This window comes from Entelurus aequoreus, linkage group LG03 (assembly GCF_033978785.1).
Source record: "Entelurus aequoreus isolate RoL-2023_Sb linkage group LG03, RoL_Eaeq_v1.1, whole genome shotgun sequence".
In the NCBI taxonomy this organism is placed as follows: Eukaryota; Metazoa; Chordata; class Actinopteri; order Syngnathiformes; family Syngnathidae; genus Entelurus; species Entelurus aequoreus.
Genome location: NC_084733.1, coordinates 82,895,619 through 82,914,228, shown reverse-complemented (window position 1 = coordinate 82,914,228; position 18,610 = coordinate 82,895,619). Strand labels below are relative to the sequence as shown.

Below are 18,610 nucleotides of genomic sequence, written 5' to 3'. Positions count from 1 at the left end.
CCATTTGGCTGTCATCTGTTTTAATTATGACACACAATTGTGTCAAAGTCATGATTTTTTATTTCATGCTTGAAATAAGACATGTTTACTTTGAAAAAAGTAGTTTTATGCTTGTGAGTGTTAATGACACAGCTTTGCAACAGTTGATATTCTAGTTTCAAGCATGTTTTACTCAATATAGGTCATCAAATCTCAAGCTGTAATATCTTACTGAGATCATTTAGGACCAAAACACTTAAAACAAGTAAAAGACTCTAACATAAAATCTGCTTAGTGAGAAGAATTATCTTATCAGACAGAAAATAAGCAAATATCACCCTTATTTGAGATTTTTAATCTTACTTAGATTTCAGTTTTTGCTGTGTGACGTTGCTCGTGTGTCTCAGGTGGGCGACTCAGGGCGACTTCTGCACGAATCATCCTCTGCCCTCGGTCAAAGTCAAGCTCTTCATGGAGAGCACGGGGGTCCTGGCTCTGGAGGACAAGGAGCTGGGCCGAGTGAGTCCCGGCGGGCACAGCAGCCACGGTGAAGCGGCGTGACGTTTAACTGCTCCTTTTGCTCCTGTCCAAGGTGGTCCTCACCCCGACCACCAACGGCCCCAAGCAGGCCGAGTTCCACCGCATGGTGGTCCCCAAGAACAGCCAGGACACGGAGCTGAAGATCAAGCTGGCCGTGCGCATGGACAAACCCCCCAACATGAAGCACAGCGGGTGAGTGTTATGGAAGTCTCCCCCTACTGGCTGAAGGAAGCAAGTACATCCACATTGTCACTCCTCCCTTTTCTTCATTGTTCACTTGCTTCCTGTCTCCTTTATTCTGGTTTGACGAAGGGAAAAACTAGGGCCGATAAATGCTTTAAAATGTAATATGGTAAATTATCGGTATCGGTTTCAAAATGATCGGTATCGGTTTCAAAAAGTAAAATTTGTGACTTTTTAAAACGCCGCTGTGTACACGGAGAAGTACAGAGCGCCAATAAACCTTAAAGGCAAAGCCAGTCACATAATACCTACGGCTTTTCACACACACATAAGTGAATGCAATGCATACTTGGTCAACAGCCATACAGGTCACACTGAGGGTGGCCGTATAAACAACTTTAACACTGTTACAAATATGCGCCACACTGTGAACCCACACCAAATAAGAATGACAAACACATTTCGGGAGAACATCCGCACCGTGACACAACATAAACACAACAGAACAAATACCCGGAACCCCTTGCAGCACTAACTCTTCCGGGACGCTACAATATACACCCCCCAAACCTCCCCACCTCAACCCATGCCCACCTCAACCTCCTCATGCTCTCTCAGGGAGAGCATGTCCCAAATTCCAAGCTGCTGTTTTGAGGCATGTTAAAAGAAAAATAATGCACTTTGTGACTTCAATAATAAATATGGCAGTGCCATGTTGCCATTGTTTTCCATAACTTGAGTTGTTTTATTTTGGAAAACCTTTGTTACATTGTTTAATGCATCCTGCGGGGCATCACAACAAAATTAGGCAAAATAATGTGTTAATTCCACGACTGTATATATCGGTATCGGTTGATATCGGAATCGGTAATTAAGAGTCGGACAATATCGGGATATCGCCAAAAAGGCCATTATCAGACATCTCTATGAAAAACTCTTGAGTGTACTTAATTTAAAACTAAGTTAAGGGTAGTAAGTGACAGACGCGCTCAAAAAAGTGTTATAAGTCATAAAAAAATATTTATTTTATTAACGCTTTACATTTTTCAACAGCTTCCGACCTATCCTAGGTCCTAAAGTTTTTATATATTTGTAATGTTTTTTTTATGTTTTATGCCCTTTGTATAAAAACAACACATTTTGTATTTATTATTAATTATATAAAAAAGGGTTGCAAAGTGGATGACATAATTACAGCCTTTAATATGTCAATGATTCATAACAACACCGATTTTGATGCATTATTATTATTATCCTTCCTTAGCCCAAAAACAGACTCGCTCAAAAAAGTCAAAAATTATATTTTATGTTTTTTTTTTACTTTCAGCGCTCTGTTCAACAGCTTCATTCCTTTCTATTGATATACAGTTTTTATATATTTGTCATGTTTTTTTATGCTCTTTTTAGAACAAAAACATACATTTTATAATGGGGGGAAACTTTAGATAAGGTAATTACAGCTTTTACTATGTCTATCATTCATAACACCGAGTTTGATGCATTAGCTATGTTAATGTTGTCAACGTAGCATGATGCTAAAATGGTATTTTAGCATGTAGCTTACATAGCTCTATGCTAGTGTTGTTAACCTAGCATGATGCAAAAATGGCAATGAAAATACAAAAGCCAAAACCAGTGAAGTTGGCACGTTGTGTAAATGGTAAATAAAAACAGAATACAATGATTTGCAAATCATTTTCAACTTATATTCAATTGAATAGACTGCAAAGACAAGATATTTAATGTTCGAAATGAGAAAATGATTTTTTTTGTGCAAATAATCATTAACTTAGAATTTAATGGCAGCAACACATTGCAAAAAAGTTGTCACAGGGGGCATTTTCACCACTGTGTTACATGGCCTTTCCTTTTAACAACACTCTGTAAACGTTTGGGAACTGAGGAGACATTTTTGAAGCTTTTCAAGTGGAATTATTTCCCATTCTTGCTTGATGTACAGCTTAAGTTGTTTAACAGTCCGTTGTTATTTTAGGCTTCATAATGCACCACACATTTTCAATGGGAGACAGGTCTGGACTACAGGCAGGCCAGTCTAGTACCCGCACTCTTTTACTATGAAGCCACGCTGTTGTAACACGTGGCTTGGCATTGTCTTGCTGAAATAAGCAGGGGCGTCCATGATAACGTTGCTTGAAAGGCAACATATGTTGCTCCAAAACCTGTATGTACCTTTCAGCATTAATGGTGCCTTCACAGATGTGTAAGTTACCCATGCCTTGGGCACTAATACACCCCCATACCATCACACATGCTGGCTTTTCAACTTTGCGCCTAGAACAATCCGGATGGTTCTTTTCCTCTTTGGTCACGACGTCCACAGTTTCCAAAAACTGTTTGAAATGTGAACTCGTCAGACCACAGAACACTTTTTCACTTTGCATCAGTCCATCTTAGATGAGCTCGGGCCCAGCGAAGCCGGCGGCGTTTCTGGGTGTTGTTGATAAATGGCTTTCGCTTTGCATAGTAGAGTTTTAACTTGCACTTACAGATGTAGCGACAAACTGTAGTTACTGCCAGTGCTTTTCTGAAGTGTTCCTCAGCCTATGTGGTGATATCCTTTACACACTGATGTCGCCTTTTGATGCAGTACCACCTGTGGTGAAGTGATTTCTCCAGATTCTCTGAACCTTTTGATGATATTACGGACAATAGATGGTGAAATCCCTAAATTCCTTGCAATAGCTGGTTGAGAAATGTTGTTCTTAAACAATTTGCTCACGCATTTGTTGACAAAGTGGTGACCCTCGCCCCATCCTTGTTTGTGAATGACTGAGCATTTCATGGAAGCTGCTTTTATACCCAATCATGGCACCCACCTGTTCCCAATTAGCCCGTTCACCTGTGGGATGTTCCAAATAAGTGTTTGATGAGCATTCCTCAACTTTCTCAGTCTTTTTTGCCACTTGTGCCAGCTTTTTGGCAACATGTTGCATGCATCAAAGTCTAAATGAGCTAATATTTGCAAAAAATAACGTTTTCCAGTTCGAATGTTAAATATCTTGTCTTTGCAGTCTATTCCATTGAATATAGGTTGAAAAGGATTTGCAAATCATTGTATTTTGTTTTTATTTACCATTTACACGGCGTGCCAACTTCACTGCTTTTGGGGTTTGTATTTGACTTTTTAAAAACAACCCTCATGCATCTGTTTTGTAATGGTCTCCTGTTGGTGGGCGTGCGTACAAGACGCACAAAATGATAGCCAATCAAAGCCAACCTTTTTTTTAATGTGTTTTGCAAACCTGTATTATGACAAACATGTACATTTGAGTTCAATCACATGTAGTTCCCGTGGTCTGCCAGAAGATGGCAGCAAGACGTTGTTTATAAAAAAAAAAAAGTGTCCTGTCACTGGCCGTTATGTTTATTGTTTGTTTTATGGCGTCTATGTCAACCTCTTATGATGACGTCATCCTTCGTTCCTGGCCTTCAAACTTTGTGTTGACATTTAAAAAACATTTCTACGGTCACAAAGCAGCACTTTGTTACCAAGTGATGTTGCTGTGCATCTTGTGTCCACCAGGGGGCAGTGTGAGTCTGTTGGCTGCCGCACATCTACTTCACCTGTCAAGTGTTCACCTGCTGAGTGTCCTCTTGTCGCTTTCAGGAGAAACACCTTTCACTTTCATTCTTCATTTGACTTATTTGTAATGTTTGCCAGCAACAAAACTCGTGTTATTAGAGAAAATTGATTTAATAATAATAATAATAATACAAATAATTATATATAATATAATAATAATTTTACTAATAATATGAATAGTAAAATATTCATGATTATGATCACAATTCATATATAATAAACACTATTAATATCTAATACATGAATAAGTATATTAATGATCATATAATAAGTATATTCATAATACTATAAATACTAAAATATGATACCATATTATATAATAATTATATAATACTTATACTTAATATTTCATATTATTATAATGATTATAATACCAAACATACCATTAATATATAATAAATAATTATCCTAATAACAATATAAATACTAAAATATATTAAAATAACGATTATAGTTACAATAATATTATATAATAAATAATGATACTAATAATAATATGAATACTAACAAAATATAATTATTACGATAACAGTAATACTATTAATATATAATAAATAAATATATTAATAGGAACAATATAAATACTAAAATATATAACGATTATAGTAGCAATAATACCATTAACAAATCATGAATAAATATATTAATAAGAACAATATAAATACTAAAATATATAATAACGATTATAGTAACAATAATACCATTAACATATCATGAATAAATATATTAATAAGAACAATATAAATACTAAAATATATAATAACGATTATAGTAACAATAATACCATTAACATATCATGAATAAATATATCAATAAGAACAATCTAAATACTAAAATATATAATAAAAAACAATAATACTTTTATTATGATAATACAAGCTGGTTTGATATTTAAAATTAATAATTCCGTACATGTGTGATCCCTTCTCAATGTTTCCTTCTTGATCCCCTTCAGAGGCTTTTTCAGTTTTTCTTTGTCCCAGTGTGGTTTTGGATTTGGGGACTTCCTTTGAGACACTTGAAATTAAGGAATACATTTGATTGATAGTATAAACATTATTTCCTGATTCTGGCAAATAATAATTATTCATTGGACTAAAATGTAGGTCACAGTTCATAAATACGTCATATAATGATAATGTTTTAATTTATCTTCAGGGATTTCACAAGAGTCAAAGTTACTGGCAGGAAGTGTTTGGTTGAAATGAAACTGCAGTAAAAGACGACTGTTCAACTGATTGCTTGTTGTGAGGCCAAATGATTGATTCAAGTAGTTGAAGAGCTTCCACATGTTGACGTTGTGTTGACCTTGAACACAAAGAAGTCCTTCCGTCCTTTTTCACTCATGTCTCACTTTGCACTCTTCGTGTTTGCTGGGGAAAGTATTTAACAGTTGTACTGTGAAAATAACAGTGTTACCCTTTTTAAATTACAGTGAAATTATTGCCATTGACCTGCCAGTTTTTTTTTGTTTCTTTTACCATAAAATGTACAGATTTTTTTTTTTGTGTACTGGTGCTGTTCTATTTTATTTCATTTTGATTTTACTTATTTTGTAAAGTGTACACGTCTTGTTCTTTTAATTTTTTTAAATATGTTTTATACAATGTACACGTCCTGTTCTATTATATTTCCTTTTAATTTATTTTTCAGAATGTTTGTTTTATAGTGTACACGTCTCTATTTTATTTTTTATTTTTTTACAGTGAACAAATCTTGTTCTGTTTTGTTTCATTTTAATTTAATTTTTTATATTCATTTTTTGTTGCGTACACGTCTTGTTCTATTTTTTTCTTCTTTTTTTTTTTAGAGTGAGTGTACATGTTTTGTTTTATTTTTTTTCATTTGAATTTTATTAATTTTTTCATAGTGTACGCATCTTGTTCTTTAATTTTTAAATATTTTTATACAATGTACACCTTATTGTATTTTATTTAATTTTATTTAATCACATCTTGTTGTATTATTTTACTTTTATTTTATTTCTATTTTTTAACAGTGTATACATCTTGTTCTATTTTATTTCAAATAAAATTAATTTTTTTTAAATTCATTATTTGTAGTGTACACGTCTTGTTCTAGTATTGTATTTGTATTTTTTTTCTTACAGTGTACACGTCTTGTTTTATTTCATTTTAATTATTTTTGTAATTAATATTTTTACCGTGTACTCCTGTACTCCGTCTTGTTCTATTATATTTCATTTTAATTGTATTTTTGTATTTGTTTTAAAGTATACACTTTTTTTTTTAAATGATTTAAAATGTTTAATTTTTATTGCATACATGTCTTGTTCCATTCTTTTGTTATAAAAATGTTTTTTTTAGTGTACACGTCTTGTACTTTTTCTTTTTGATAATTTTTTATAGCATACATGTTTTTTGTTTTTTTTAATTTTGTATTAATTTTTTTACACGTCTTCTTCTACACTAAAGTCTTAACAAATAATATGCTGTTACAAAAAATATTTAAATATATATATTATAAATTATTTTTAAAAATATTTAAAAAATTAATTAATATAAAATGTATCCTAAAAATATTGAAAGCGCAACAATTTATGATAGGAAACATGAATTTGTATACTGTAGAAGACTTTCTGTAATCAATACACTTAAGCTTCATATTTTGTCACTTTGTTTCTAAACAATGCGAACACTCTTCAGCATGTCAAATAGGTGCCGTAAAATTATGGGAAGACGTGCAAACAAAATGTAATCATATCCATGATGATAGGACTGTTCTGTCATTATTTGTACATGTCTCTTGCAAGATGACAAGACAGGAAGTAAATGATGGACACTTCCTGTTGCTCCTTTTGCACCTCTTGTGTACTTTCATGTACTTTATGCATGTCCAATGATATCTTGTTGCTCTTTGTGTTGCAGGTATTTGTACGCACTTGGACATCGCGTGTGGAAGCGCTGGAAGAGAAGATACTTTGTTTTGGTTCAGGTAACGACAACTGTACACCTGCTAATAGTACTGCATCATAGTAGCTTAACACCATCGTGTTTATTGTTTTTTATTATTAATATTATTAGTATTACATGTAGCTTACCACCATCGGGTTTATTAATATTATTATTATCATTAGCAATAAATGTAGCTTACCACCATCATTTTTATCATTATTATTATTATTTGTATTAAATGTAGCTAATCACCATCGTGTTTATTATTATTATTAATATTAGTAGTAGTAGTAGTAGTAGTATAAATGTGGTTTACACCGTGATAATTATTATTATGTTTATTATTAATATTAGCATTACATGTAGCTTATCACCATCATGGTAATTATTATTATAATAATTAATATTAATATTGGTATTCAATTTAGCTTACCACCATCATGTTTATTTATTATTATTATTATTATCATTATCATTAGTATTAGTATAAATGTAGCTTACCACCATCATGTTTATGTATTATTATTATTATTATTATTATTATCATTAGTATTAGCATAAATGTAGCTTACCACCATCATGTTTATCATTATTATTATTATTTGTATTAAATATAGCTTATCACCATCGTGTTTATTATTATTATTAATAGTAGTAGCAGTATAAATGTGGTTTACGCCGTGATTATTATTATTATGTTTATTATTAATATTAGCATTACATGTAGCTTATCACCATCATGGTAATTATTATTATAATAATTAATATTAATATTAGTATTCAATTTAGCTTACCACCATCATGTTTATTTATTTTTATTATTATTATTATCATTAGTATTAGCATAAATGTAGCTTACCACCATCATGTTTATCATTATTATTATTATTTGTATTAAATGTAGCTTATCACCATCGTGTTTATTATTATTATTAATGTTAGTAGTAGTACTAGTAGTAGTAGTATAAATGTGGTTATCACCATCATGGTAATTATTATCATTATTATAATAATATTAATATTAGTATTCAATTTAGCTTACCACCATCATCTTTATTTATTATTCTTTCTTTCTTTCTTTCTTTCTTTCTTTCTTTCTTTTAGTTTATTTCGAACATGAACACATTTACATCATAATACATCACACAATTTCATATCATTTCATTTACATCATGCCCGAAAAGGAGTAGGAAGAAGCAAAGCTTATTTAATCCTACCCCTTTCCCACTTCAAAGCATTTACAATTATATAAAATCATTTACTGACCTTTTTATATAATAAAATAACATCTATGAATTAGTATATACAACAGTTTGTAATATGTAATTAATTAATTCAGTCATTATTAACATACTGAGATGAAGAATATTTTCAATAAGGTTGGAAGTTTTTCTCATAATTCTTCTTCTTTGTACTTTGTAAGCACTATTAATTTAAACAACCTCTTAAACTGGATCATGTCAGTACAATTTTTAACTTCTTTACTTAATCCATTCCATAATTTAATTCCACATACTGTTATGCTAAAAGTTTTAAGTGTTGTACGTGCATATAAATGTTTTAAATTATTTTTTCCTCTAAGGTTATATTTCTCCTCTTTAGTTGAGAAGAAATGTTGTACATTCTTTGGTAGCAGGTTATAGATTGCTTTGTACATCATTTTAGCTGTTTGCAATTTTACCAAATCACCAAACTTTAATATTTTTGACCTAATAAATAAAGGGTTTGTATGTTCTCTATATCCAACATTATGTATTATTCTAACTGATCTTTTTTGTAACATGGTTAACGAATGTAGCGCACATTTGTAGTTATTTATTATTATCATTATCATAAGTATTAGTATAAATGTAGCTTACCACATCATGTTTATTTATTATTATTATTATTATTAGTATTAGCATAAATGTAGCTTACCACCATCAAAATGTTTATAATTTATATGTATGTATGTGGAGTGAATGAATGATGGCTTCTCAGTGTCACCCCCTTTGAGTCTCTACAAAAAAGTGCTATATAAATCCAATGTATTATTGTTGTTCTTAGAATAAAGATTTAGAATAAAGATGTTCATAAAATTCTAGCACAATTTTGTAATGGTGTCCACCATCATGTTTATTATTATTATTATTATTTGTATTAAACGTAGCTTATCACCATCATGTTTATTATTATTATTATTATTATCATTAGTATTAGCATAAATGTAGCTTACCACCATCATGTTTATCAATATTATTATTTGTATTAAATGTAGCTTACCACCATCATGTTTAGCATTATTATTATTATTTGTATTAAATGTAGCTTATCACCATCGTGTTTATTATTATTATTAATATTAGTAGTAGTAGTAGTAGTAGTATAAATGTAGTTTACACTGTGATTATTATTATGTTGATTATTATTAGCATTACATGTAGCTTATCACCATCATGGTAATTATTATCATTATTATAATTAATATTAGTATTAAATTTAGCTTACCACCATTATGTTTATTTTTTATTATTATTATTATTATTATTATTATTATCATTATCATTAGTATTAGTATAAATGTAGCTTACCACCATCAATATGTGTATTATTTATATGTATGTAATTGGAGTGACTGAATGATGGCTTCTCAGTGTCACCCCCCTTTGAGTCTCTACAAAAAAAGTGCTATATAAATCCAATGTAATTATTGTTGTTCTTTGAATAAAGATGTTCATAAAATTCTACCACAATTTTGTAATGGCGTCCACCTGTATTGTACTAATACTACAAAACTGTTTTTAAGGTTTTATTTGCGTTATTTACTGACTGACTGAGTGCTGTGGCTAAAGCTAACCTCACAGCACTCAAAGGGTAAAACATAACACCAGCTTTCATGTCGGTTTTGATCCGCAGGTGAGCCAGTACACCTTCGCCATGTGCAGCTACAGAGACAAGAAGGCGGAGCCTCAGGAGCTGATGCAGCTGGAGGGCTACACGGTGGACTACTGCGACCCCCAGCCGAGTAAGTGGCGCCCCCTACTGGCAGACGCCGTCACCGCGAATGGCTCAAGTTCTCGCTCTTGTCGCGCAGGCCTGCAGGGCGGGCACGTCTTCTTCAACGCCGTCAGAGAGGGCGAATCGGTGGTGTACGCCTGCGACGACGAGCAGGACCGACTGCTGTGGGTCCAGGCCTTGTACCGCGCCACGGGACAGTCCTACAAGCCCACGCCCCCTCCCCTCAGCAAGACCGCCAAGGGTCGAGCAGGAAGCAAGAAAGCAGCGTCGCCGATTAGTAAGTTGACCTGCTTCTTTCACCGTCCACTTCCATATTATCAGTCATGGTCAAAAGTTGACATACACTTGTAAAGGACATAATGTCATGGCGGTCTTGAGTTTCCAATCATTTCTACAACTCTTATTTTTTTGTGATAGAGTGATTGGAGCACATACTTGTTGGTCACAAAAAAGCATTCATGAAGTTTGGTTCTTTTATGAATTTATTATGGGTCTACTGAAAATGTGAGCAAATGTGCTGGGTCAAAAGTATACATACAGCAGGGGTCACCAACCTTTTTGAAACCCAGAGCTACTTCTTGGGTACTGATTAATGCGAAGGGCTACCAGTTTGATACACACTTAAATAAATTGCCAGAAATAGCCAATTTGCTCAATTTACCTTTAACTCTATGTTATTATTAATAATTAATGATATTTACGCTTGATTGAACAGTTTAAAATAGGAGAAAACACGAAAAAAAATGACAATTAAATTTTGAAACATAGTTTATCTTCAATTTCGACTCTTTAAAATTCAAAATTCAACCGAAAAAAAGAAGAGAAAAACTAGCTAATTCGAATCTTTTTGAAAAAAATTTAAAAATAATGTATGGAACATAATTAGTAATTTTTCCTGATTAAGATTAATTTTAGAATTTTGATGACATGTTTTAAATAGGTTAAAATCCAATCTACACTTTGTTAGAATATATAACAAATTGGACCAAGCTATATTTCTAACAAAGACAAATCATTATTTCTTCTAGATTTTCCAGAACAAAAATTTTAAAAGAAATTCAAAAGACTTTGAAATAAGATTTAAATTTGATTCTACAGATTTTCTAGATTTGCCAGAATATTTTTTTGGAATTTTAAACATGATAAGTTTGAAGAAATATTTCACAAATATTCTTCGTCGAAAAAACAGAAGCTAAAATTAAGAATTAAATTAAAATTTATTTATTATTCTTTACAATAAAAACAATTAATTTACTTGAACATTGATTGAAATTGTCAGGAAAGAAGAGGAAGGAATTTAAAAGGTAAAAAGGTATATGTGTTTAAAAATCCTAAAATCATTTTTAAGGTTGTATTTTTTCTCTAAAATTGTCTTTCTGAAAGTTATAAGAAGCAAAGTAAAAAAATTAATGAATTTATTTAAACAAGTGAAGACCAAGTCTTTCAAATATTTTCTTGGATTTTCAAATTCTATTTGAGTTTTGTCTCTCTTAGAATTAAAAATGTCGGGCAAAGCGAGACCAGCTTGCTAGTAAATAAATAAAATTTAAAAAATAGAGGCAGCTCACTGGTAAGTGCTGCTATTTTTAGAACAGGCCAGCGGGCTACTCATCTGGTCCTTACGGGCTACCTGGTGCCCGCGGGCACCACGTTGGTGACCCCTGACATACAGCAATGTTAATATTTGCTTACATGTCCCTTGGCAAGTTTCCCTGCAATAAGGCGCTTTTGGTAGCCATCCACAAGCTTCTGCTTGAATTTTTGACCACTCTTGACAAAATTGGTGCAATTCAGCTAAATTTGTTGGTTTTCTGACATGTACTTGTTTCTTCAGCATTGTCCACATGTTTAAAGGCCTACTGAAATGATTTTTTTTTAATTTAAACGGGGATAGCAGATCCATTCTATGTGTCATACTTGATCATTTTGCGATATTGCCATATTTTTGCTGAAAGGATTTAGTAGAGAACGACGACGATAAAGTTCGTAACTTTTGGTCGCTGATTAAAAAAAAAAGCCTTGCCCCTACCGGAAGTAGCGTGACGTCACAAGCTGGAGTGCTGCTCACATTTCCCTATTGTTTACACCAGCAGCGAGAGAGATTCGGACCGAGGATGAAAGATTCGTGGATGAGGAACGTGAGAGTGAAGGACTATAGTGCAGTGCAGGACGTATCTTTTTTCGCTCTGACCGTAACTTAGGTACAAGGGTTCATTGGATTCCACACTTTCTCCTTTTTCTATTGTGGATCACGGATTTGTATTTTAAACCACCTCGGATACTATATCCTCTTGAAAATGAGAGTCGAGAACGCGAAATGGACATTCACAGTGACTTTTATCTCCACGACAATACATCGGCGAAACACTTTAGCTACGGAGCTAACGTGATCGCATCGGGCTCAAATGCAGATATAAACAAAATAAATAAACCCCTGACTGGAAGGATATACAGAAAATCAACAATACTATAAAACCATGGACATGTAAATACACGGTTAATGCTTTCCAGCTTGGCGAAGATTAACAATGCTGTTGCTAACGACGCCATTGAAGCTAACTTAGCAACGGGACCTCACAGAGCTATGATAAAAACATTAGCGCTCCACCTACGCCAGCCAGCCCTCACCTGCTCATCAACACCCGTGCTCACCTGCGTTCCAGCGATCGACGGAAGGACGAAGGACTTCACCCGATCATCCGTGCGGTCGGCGGCTAGCATCGGCAAGCGTCGGCTAGCATCGGCTAGCGCGTCTGCTATCCAACTCAAAGTCCTCCTGGTTGTGTTGCTGCAGCCAGCCGCTAATACACCGATCCCATCTACAACTTTCTTCTTTGCAGTCTTCATTTTTCATTAAACAAATTGCAAAAGATTCACCAACACAGATGCCCAGAATACTGTGGAATTATGAGATGAAAACAGAGCTTTTTTGTATTGGATTCAAAGGTGTACCAATACTTCCGTTTAACTGACTACGTCACGCGCATACGTCATCATACAAAGACGTTTTCAACCGGAAGTTTAGCGGGAAATTTAAAATTGCACTTTATAAGTTAACCCGGCCGTATTGGCATGTGTTGCAATGTTAAGATTTCATCATTGATATATAAACTATCAGACTGCGTGGTCGGTTGTAGTGGCTTTCAGTAGGCCTTTAAATCAGGGCTTTGGGAAGGCCATTCTAAAACCTTAATTCTAGCCTGATTTAGCCATTCCTTTACCACTTTTGACAAGTGTTTGGGGTAGGGGTGTAACGGTACACAAAAATTTCGGTTCGGTACGTACCTCGGTTTAGAGGTCACGGTTCGGTTCATTTTCGGTACAGTAAGAAAACAACAAAATATAAATTTTTTGGTTATTTATTTACCAAATTTGTAAACAATGGCATAACATACATATACACACAGGGTCCATTGCCAGGGTTGATGTGGTCAACATATATCAAATAAAAACTAAATAAGATAAGGCTCAGAATGGTTTCCTAACAAAACCTTTCTACATATAAAGTGCGTTTTTTGATTGATTGATTGATTGACACTTTTATTAGTAGATTGCACACTGCAGTACATATTCCGTACAATTGACCACTAAATGGTAACACCCCTATAAGTTTTTCAACTTGTTTAATTCGGGGTCCACGTTAATCAACATTAAACTGCCTCAAGTTGTTGCTCAGATTAAATAAAATGACAAAACTTGTCTTCTACATATAAAAAGTGCAACATTAAACAGTTTAGAAGTGGGTCAAAATGTAGTTTTTAAAACAATATGGTCTTAAATCTGCTGCTATAAAAACATTTGTTATTGCTTTAGCCCTGCCTGACTCGCCGAGGAGAGGCTGCTTGAATGCGGTGGGAGCTGTTTGCTCGTCTTTATCTTTGTTGAAGCGATGTTCACCTGGGGGTGGTGCCGCTTCAAATGGGTTAGCATGTTTGACGTGTTGGCAGAAGCATACCTTACCGCTGCTGAACAATGTCGGCAAACCTCCATTGTTGTATCGCACCGCGCAGCAAAAGTGTTCCCAAACGGGAGATCTTAACGAGGCAGGAGGGTCTTCCAGCTCTGGCTTTTATATGTTGTCGTAGCCCGGTCGTTGCTAACATGCCGTGTGTTGTGCCTCGGGATGGATTGTTTACACAACGTGCGGTGTGCTACTTAATATGTCCGTGTGGAAACTCGTTCGGTACACCTCCAAACCGAAACGAAACCCCCGTATCGAAACGGTTCAATACAAATACACGTACCGTTACACCCCTACATACAGCAATGTTAATATTTTGTTAGATATCCCTTGGCAAGTTTCACTGCAATAAGGCGCTTTTGGTAGCCATCCACAAGCTTCTGCTTGAATTTTTGACCACTCCTCTTGACAAAATTAGTGCAGTTCAGCTAAATGTGTTGGTTTTCTGACATGGACTTGTTTCTTCAGCATTGTCCACATGTTTAAGTCAGGACTTTGGGAAGGCCATTCTAAAACCTTCATTCTAGCCTGATTTAGCCATTCCTTTACCACTTTTGACAAGTGTTTGGGGTAGGGGTGTAAGCAACGTTCCCTCTAAGGTGCGCGCCTGCGCAATTGCGCACTGCTCAAGCGTCCTCTGCGCGCAGCAAATATATGCCGCGCACCAAATCAAATCCCATCTGAATTCTAAACAAAATAAACACATTTATTCTGTGTAATTTTGCAATGCAACTCTGAGTGACAGTGACAACAAGCGGCCCTAACGGTGTTCGTCAACACCGTTCAATTGAACACCGTTCAATTATTGTAACGTCTATCGAGATGCTTCGAGGACAGGAATTATATCGATCACTTTATTGAGCAAAGCCGTTCATATTGGGCCATAACCACACCAAAAACATGAGTAAGAAACTTCTATCTCGAAAAACTAGTCATTTTCTGCCGTACAAACCAGGCCAAAACCAACTTGTCATCTGTCACCAACACGCATACCACTAAGCCACTGGTGCGTTTATGGCCACACAAAAAGTCGGACAACTCAAACACCTCACAAAGTTACACTTTGACTCCTCAGTCATACGTGTGCTTATTCTACTGTCATTTATTATTAATGTTAATTTATTGATATTAATCATGGAATGCTGTTACTAGAGAAAGTTACAGGAATGCACACTTCATCCTATGCTTACATTTCATTGTGCAACATGAGGATGTTTAAGGGCAACTAAATTTGATCTCTGAAAGGGGTACAAATGATTTCCAAAGCAGGACCCCCACCCAGACATATTGTATAATACTAATCCATAGCTTATGAAAAACAAGATTTCTTTTATTTTCATTACAAGTGGGCCAAATCACTAATATTACTAAATAATCTCATGAAAATGACTCCTCTCATTTGAGTGTTATAATAAAAGATTGGTTTGAGACAGGTGTGCTGCTGGTATTGCCACGTGTGATGTTGCTCACATGTGCTCCACTGAATGCTCAGGGAGTTTTTGTGTTTGCTCACACACATGAACAATTAGAGGGAACATTGGGTGTAACGGTACGTATGTTTGTATTGAACCGTTTCGGTACGGGGGTTTCGGTTCGGTTCGGAGGTGTACCGAACGAGTTTCCACACGGACATATTAAGTAGCGTACCGCACGTTGTGTAAACAATGCACACCGAGGCACAACACACGGCATGCTAGCAGCGACCGGGCTTGGACAACATGTAAAAGCCAGAGCTGGAAGACCCTCCTGCCTCGTTAAGATCTCCCGTTTGGGAACACTTTGGCTGCGCGATACAACAATGGAGGATGGAGGTTTGCCGACATTGTTCAGCAGCTGCTTCTGACGACACGTCAAACATGCTAACCCATTTGAAGCGTCACCACCGCATTCGAGCAGCCTCTCCTCGGCGAGTCAGGCAGGGCTAAAGCAATAACAAATGTTTTTATAGCCGCAGATTTAAAGGCCTACTGAAATGAGATTTTCTTATTTAAACGGGGATAGCAGGTCCATTCTATGTGTCATACTTGATCATTTCGCGATATTGCCATATTTTTGCTGAAAGGATTTAGTAGAGAACATCGACGATAAAGTTCGCAACTTTTGGTCGCTGATAAAAAAGCCTTGCCTGTACCGGAAGTAGCGTGACGTCACAGGTTGTGGAGCTCCTCACATCTGCACATTGTTTACAATCATGGCCACCAGCAGCGAGAGCGATTCGGACCGAGAAAGCGACGATCACCCCATTAATTTGAGCGAGGATGAAAGATTCGTGGATGAGGAAAGTGAGAGTGAAGGATTAGAGGGCAGTGGAAGCGATTCAGGTAGGGAAGATGCTGTGAGAGGCGGGTGGGACCTGATATTCAGCTGGGAATGACTACAACAGTAAATAAACACAAGACATATATATACTCTATTAGCCACAACACAACCAGGCTTATATTTAATATGCCACAAATTAATCCTGCATAAAAACACCTAAGTGTTTGCTATGCTAGCTCCTAGCTCCATATAAGCCACCAATCCAATTCAAACACCGGCACAACACACACAATCACTCAGCCCAAAAGACCGTTCACCTAACCCAAGGTTCATAAAGCTTATATATTTAAACAAAGTAACGTACGTGACGCGCACGTACTGGCAAGCGATCAAATGTTTGGAAGCGCAGCTGCTACTCACTGTACCTGATATTCGGCTGGGAATGACTATAACAGTAAATAAACACAAGACATATATATACTCTATTAGCCACAACACAACCAGGCTTATATTTAATATGCCACAAATTAATCCTGCATAAAAACACCTAGGTGTTTATGCTAGCTCCTAGCTCCTCTGCTAGCTCCTAGCTCCATAGAACACGCCAATACAATTCAAACACCTGATCAACACACACAATCACTCAGCCCAAAAGACCGTTCACCTAACCCAAGGTTCATAAAGCTTATATATTTAAACAAAGTTACGTACGTGACGCGCACGTACGTGCAAGCAATCAAATGTTTGGAAGCCAAAGCTGCATACTCACGGTAGCACGTCTGCGTCTTTGTCATCCAAATCAAAGAAATCCTGGTAAGAGTCTGTGTTGTCCCAGTTCTCTACAGGCGTCTGTGTATCGAAGTCAAAAGTCCTCCTGGTTAGAGTCTCTGTTATCCGAGTTCTTCGATCTTGACTGCATCTTTCGGGAATGTAAACAATGAAACACCAGCTGTGTTGTGTTGCTGCTGACTTCCTTCGCAAAATACGTCCGTTTTGCACCGAGAACTTTCTTCTTTGCTTGCTCAGCTTCTTTCTCCATAATGCAATGAACATAATTGCAACAGATTCACCAACACAGATGTCCAGAATACATCCAGAATGAGATGAAAACAGCTATTTCGTATTGGCTTCAATGTGGAAGGCATACCTCTGTTCCCCGGGCTACGTCACGCGCATACGTCATCCTCAGAGGCGTATCGAACCGGAAGTTCCCCGGGACATTTAAAATGTCACTTTATAAGTTAACCCGGCCGTATTGGCATGTGTTGCAATGTTAAGATTTCATCATTGATATATAAACTATCAGACTGCGTGGTCGGTAGTAGTGGCTTTCAGTAGGCCTTTAAGACCATGTTGCATTAAAAACTACATTTTGACTCACTTCTATGGTGGAAGAACAATGAGCCCATATATGCTGGGGTTTTCTTACTGTATGGAAAATAAACCGAACCGTGACCTCTAAACCGAGGTACGTACCGAACCGAAATTTTTGTGTACCGTTACACCCCTAGTTTTCCGTATGTGGACCTTGGTGGAGAAAGTTTGGACATCCCTGATATAGAAGTTGCGGAAGGACAGGAAATAGTTGTCTCCATCCCCCCTCCTCCTCCTCCTCCTCCTCACTTTCCTGCCACTGCATTGTGAGATGAAGAGCCTCACGCCGAGAGACGATCACGCCGCCCGTTCGTGTCGCTCGGCTCCGCGAGGACGCGCTCTCGCTGCCGCTTGTTAGCGTCTAATGTGAACGATTGAAACGCTAATGGCTACACTTTCACACAGGAAATACAAAGTGTCCATGAAACTGCTCCTAAGTGCTTTGTGTGTGTGTTCCAACACTACCTAACTCACGCGGGTGAAGTTCCACTAATGAGCGTTTGTGGCGCAAACACACAAAGTCTAACTCGCCACAATAAAAGTCAACTGTGTGAAAATGGCGGCGCCGCTGGAAGGCTAATGAGGCGGGCGAGCAGGTGAGACAAAAGACAACACGTCTCCTTTGTGTGTCTCCGCCGGCGTATAATGAAGCTGTTTTTCCCCGCTGACACGCCGCGTGGCGGCTGAGGGTCACGCTAGCTGGCGTCAGAATAAAAGCACGCACACCGGCATCGTTTATATTTGGTAAACAACATCATTAGACGCTATCTCGGCTACTTTGGCCGCTCTTTGACCTGC

General features: G+C 36.1%; 1 protein-coding gene across 5 annotated transcripts in view; it reads left to right on the top strand.

The window, feature by feature from the left end:
- The window catches only part of LOC133646972 (calcium-dependent secretion activator 2-like), a 269,411-nt gene that overhangs the window by 91,828 nt on the left and 158,973 nt on the right, over positions 1-18,610 (top strand). For all 5 annotated transcript variants that reach the window (XM_062042966.1, XM_062042965.1, XM_062042963.1 and 2 more), the window contains exons 7-11: positions 387-498; positions 572-711; positions 7,195-7,261; positions 10,117-10,225; positions 10,295-10,495. In XM_062042966.1, coding sequence (XP_061898950.1) covers positions 387-498; positions 572-711; positions 7,195-7,261; positions 10,117-10,225; positions 10,295-10,495 — 629 coding nt within the window. The remainder of the gene's footprint in view (positions 1-386; positions 499-571; positions 712-7,194; positions 7,262-10,116; positions 10,226-10,294; positions 10,496-18,610) is intronic.